The following is a 3,985-nucleotide window of genomic DNA, read 5'->3' as shown; positions in this document are numbered from 1 at the left end:
GCTTACTTGTTCAAAGTTTAACACGCTTAGTGCGTGACGACACAATATCCCTCTCGACTCAAATAATAAGCATTGGCATTTTATCTCGACTGCAACTGAATTGTAAGTAACCATAAACTTGTTGAATATTGAGCTGGAAACTTGTTCTCCAACCTCATGTACTGAATAGCTTAGAGCAGAATTCGTTAATCTAGTGATGCAATTCACCTTTTCTAGGAATTGCGCTTGGACTTCCCTAAACTTTTGATGAGTGTACACATCTTAAAATTGAGCTTCAATGGAGGATTTGGTTGCACACGGTATGACCGTATGAAAATCTGCAGCATCTGATTCTCTTTCTACTTGCTCCCTACTTCTGAGGCAATTATCGTATTGTTTGACGAATTGAATAAGCGAGCTGTTACGGGTAATAAACTTGTTAAAAAATGAATGCATGCTCTCGCTTCTTTGTGTGCTTCTCATCTCTACCCAGAAGTGGTGATCCAGATAGATTGGAACCCATATATGACGGTTTTCATAGAGATCTGAAGAATACACCCAAACACAGACTATAAATACACCCGATAAAAATTAAATTTACACCTCTGCTGCAGATTTTAAAACAACACTACCTGAAAGCCACTTATTGTCCACAAGACCAAAATTTAGCAGAAAATCATTCCAATTCCTATCAAATGAGTCTTTGCTATAAGAGTTCCAAACAACTTGGCTCATTTGTTGTTCAATATCTGCATGTCCTTTATAGCCGTTTAATTTGTTTGGAATCTTCTTCATGATGTGCCAAATACACCAACGGTGAATTGTTGTTGGCATACAGGCCTCTAAAGCCCTTTTCATTGATGCGCATTGATCGGTGAAAAACCCTTTCAGAGCATTTCCTCCCATGCAACGAAGCCAACATTGAAATAACCATTTGAATGATTCAATTTCTTCATTTTTTATCAAAGAGCATCCAAGAAGTGTTGACTGACCATGGTGATTCACCCCGACAAAAGAACCACAAACCAAATTATATCTGAAACAAATTACCATAGTGCAGAATGAAAAATCATTAGGTACACTCAACAAATGCTTTCTATACACTCAAAAGACAACCAATATACACCTCTGCGACAGATTCATAAAAATACATTAATTTAGCATCATAAACAGGGACAGTTTGTTACCTGTTTGTATTGTAGGTGGTGTCAAATGAAATAATATCTCCGAAATACTCAAAGGCAGCTCTACTTCTTGCATCGGCCCAAAAAGCCAGCTTAATCGATTGATCCTCCTCGAGTTCAAGCTCAAAAAAGAAATTCTGATTCTTCTCTTTCATTCATAACAAATATTTCCCGAATTCCTTTGTATCTTCTTGTTCGGAAACATTCCGCACATCCCTGGTAATGTAATTCCTCACATCCTTTTCAATAAAATTTAACTCACGGTGACCCCCTGCAGCCGCAACAAATGATTGGTAAATTTTGCTTGATCTGATACCAGCCTCCTCGTTATTCTCTATTGTACGATGAATGGACATGCTTAGTTCCCTGTGCTGTTTGAGCATCTCTACTTTACTTGGACAACAAGGGTGTGAATGATCCAGCACAATCTTTGAAATGATCCAAGCACCAACATCCTTCAATGTGTGTATATAAATTCTTGCAGGACAGTTTAAACCGGCTGTCGGATTCGTCTTCTCGGTCGGAGATATTTTAGATTTCCATTTTTTCTCTCTGCTACATGTAATCAATTGATTCTTAATCTCGTTTTCCTTTCTATTTGTGCTCCGAACTCTTGTAGAAAAACCTGCAACCTTGGCGTAGTTCCTGTAAAATTTTTCAGCATCTTCAAGGGTGGTAAAGATCATTCCAACCTTCGGAACAAACTGATCATCAACAATAGAGAGAGGCTGCAGAATACACCATGTCAAAAACTATAAATACACCCAATCATTGCTAATATAATACACCAGAACGGCACCAACCACTACAAGAATATGGCCGATTAGCTACTACAAAAAGAGTCGTAAAATCATCGCTAATTTGACGCAAAATATGATCCTGCTTCCATACGTATTTACTCATTTCTTTAGAGATATTGCAACCTGGCTGTACAAATATGATCCTGCTTCCATAAAATTCATTATACATTACACATCTTTATTCCTCATTGCACATTGAAAATTAAAAAGAAAAGAAAAAAGAAAAATACAAACAACACCTAAGACTTGGCATATCCACTGCACAAAGAACATGTCCACAAGTTCCACCAACCTTTAGTTTCACCAATGTTGTCAATTACATGCAAAAATATAAAAAAAAAAACATCAGTAAATAACATTTAGAGAAAGGCTAATTAAAGAAAGGCTCCAAATGCATCTTAGAGCAATTACCTAAGACTAACAATGTCACGAAATTCATCATCCATGCTTTGAAGCGTATAATTATGGAAATCATATGTCAAGGGAAGCTCATGATTCCATAGAACAAAAAAAAAGTATATACATGTTGCAATAAGAAAATGCAGAAATATTAGCTTTTTCATATGTTTTCAAGAACAAATAACTAATACAAAATAATCAAACAATGATATGATGTAACATATACAAATGGACAAGTTCAAACTCATTAAATTGTTATTTGTGATTAGCAAACGGGATACTAGGAGTAGATTCGCATGCTTACCACGCCATCTAAGGACTCAATAGCACTGTTGACCTCTTCAAGGCTGCTGTAAGTGACAAATCCAAAGCGTCTTGATCTTCCACTTTCCCTGTCATAGATTACCTTGGCTTCCACTTTCGCATGTCTCTACAGTTCTTTGTTCAGCTCGATTATAATGTTTTCTCCCTCGAGGATCTTGTGCACCATATGCAACATTTTTATCCAGGATTGTATAAAAATCAAGCAAAAAGTCCTTCTTTGTAACCTATATACAAATATGAAAATTGTATGTCAGCAATATGCAAGAAACAGAGAATTGGAAATATAGGAATTGAACCATAAAGAAGTACATCAATTCAATTAGGAAATATGGAAGAAAACGAAAAACAAGACCGTTCTTTCATTACCAATCAAGCTGATAACCAAGACATGATAATGAATATGGAAAATTTTAAAAATGCTAGAACCTAAAATCACATGCTGAAATTCTACATGCTGAAAATTAGTCCACAAAATGATTTGATAGAACAAAAATCACGTCATTCTGAAAACAATTACTATACTTTTCTCCCTTTGCGATCTTGTATCAATGGGCGGGCAACTTTCTCTGTTATTTTGTCATAGACTCCATCATAATCAAATACAGTTGGATCTTCTTCTAAGGCTTTCTTTTGCTGCTCCTCAACCTTTAAGTTTAACAAACAACACCCACACACACAAGGATAAGGATGTGAGATTATATTTACTTAAACAAATAAACTAAAAAATATAATAACCATGTCATTCACAAGTTCTATTACACTAGAGAAGCATCAACTTACGTCCTTAAGAGTCTTTCTCTTGCTACCTTGGAGAGTGATTTTTCTCTCAACATCATTCTCTTCATCATCATTGAATCCAAAAGGTGCTCTAAGGGGAGGCCTTTTTGGCTGCTGCTTCTGTTTTACATGCCTTACCTTGGAGAGTGATTTTTCTCTCAACATCATTCTCTTCATCATCATTAAATCCAAAAGGTGCTCTAAGGGGAGGCCTTTTTGGCTGCTGCTTCTGTTTTACATGCCTAAGGTTTAAGCTATACTTGCTCATTTCACCTACCTTATTTGCCACTGTTTGAACACAGAACAAAGAAAACACTCTTTTTATGAATCCAAATTAATTTGTATCAATCCCCAAGGCTTTAATCACCACAATCTAGGCATATCGGATAATATTAATTCGTACATTATTTATATTTGATTATAGCATAAAAATATAATAAATAATATAATACTATTTATATATCTTCACCTACTTATTTAAAATTTCAAAAGGATAATTCATTTCCTTCGGCTACTTTCCAC

The 3,985-nt window shown here is 35.5% G+C and overlaps 1 protein-coding gene across 2 annotated transcripts in view; it reads right to left on the bottom strand.

The window, feature by feature from the left end:
* Positions 1 to 261: 261 nt before the first annotated feature.
* Positions 262 to 3,985, bottom strand: part of LOC107475052 (uncharacterized) — a 4,684-nt gene continuing 960 nt past the window's right edge. The window contains exons 2-8 of one of the 2 annotated variants that reach the window (XR_008005814.1): positions 3,467 to 3,751; positions 3,209 to 3,331; positions 2,375 to 2,910; positions 2,203 to 2,255; positions 1,967 to 2,106; positions 1,167 to 1,891; positions 262 to 1,015 (exon numbers count right to left, since the gene is read on the bottom strand). Coding sequence is in view for 1 of the 2 variants with exons in the window: in XM_052257031.1 (XP_052112991.1) it covers positions 2,758 to 2,910; positions 3,209 to 3,331; positions 3,467 to 3,492; positions 3,602 to 3,751 (452 nt within the window). In the remaining variant the exon portion in view is untranslated. Of the gene's footprint in view, positions 1,016 to 1,166; positions 1,892 to 1,966; positions 2,256 to 2,374; positions 2,911 to 3,208; positions 3,332 to 3,466; positions 3,752 to 3,985 lie in introns of those variants that run through there. The other variant, XM_052257031.1, reaches the window with a different exon arrangement.

The sequence above is a fragment of the Arachis duranensis genome, chromosome 2 (assembly GCF_000817695.3).
Source record: "Arachis duranensis cultivar V14167 chromosome 2, aradu.V14167.gnm2.J7QH, whole genome shotgun sequence".
Taxonomy (NCBI): Eukaryota; Viridiplantae; Streptophyta; class Magnoliopsida; order Fabales; family Fabaceae; genus Arachis; species Arachis duranensis.
Note: the sequence above shows the minus strand (reverse complement) of the source record. Positions and strands in the feature narration are given on the sequence as shown.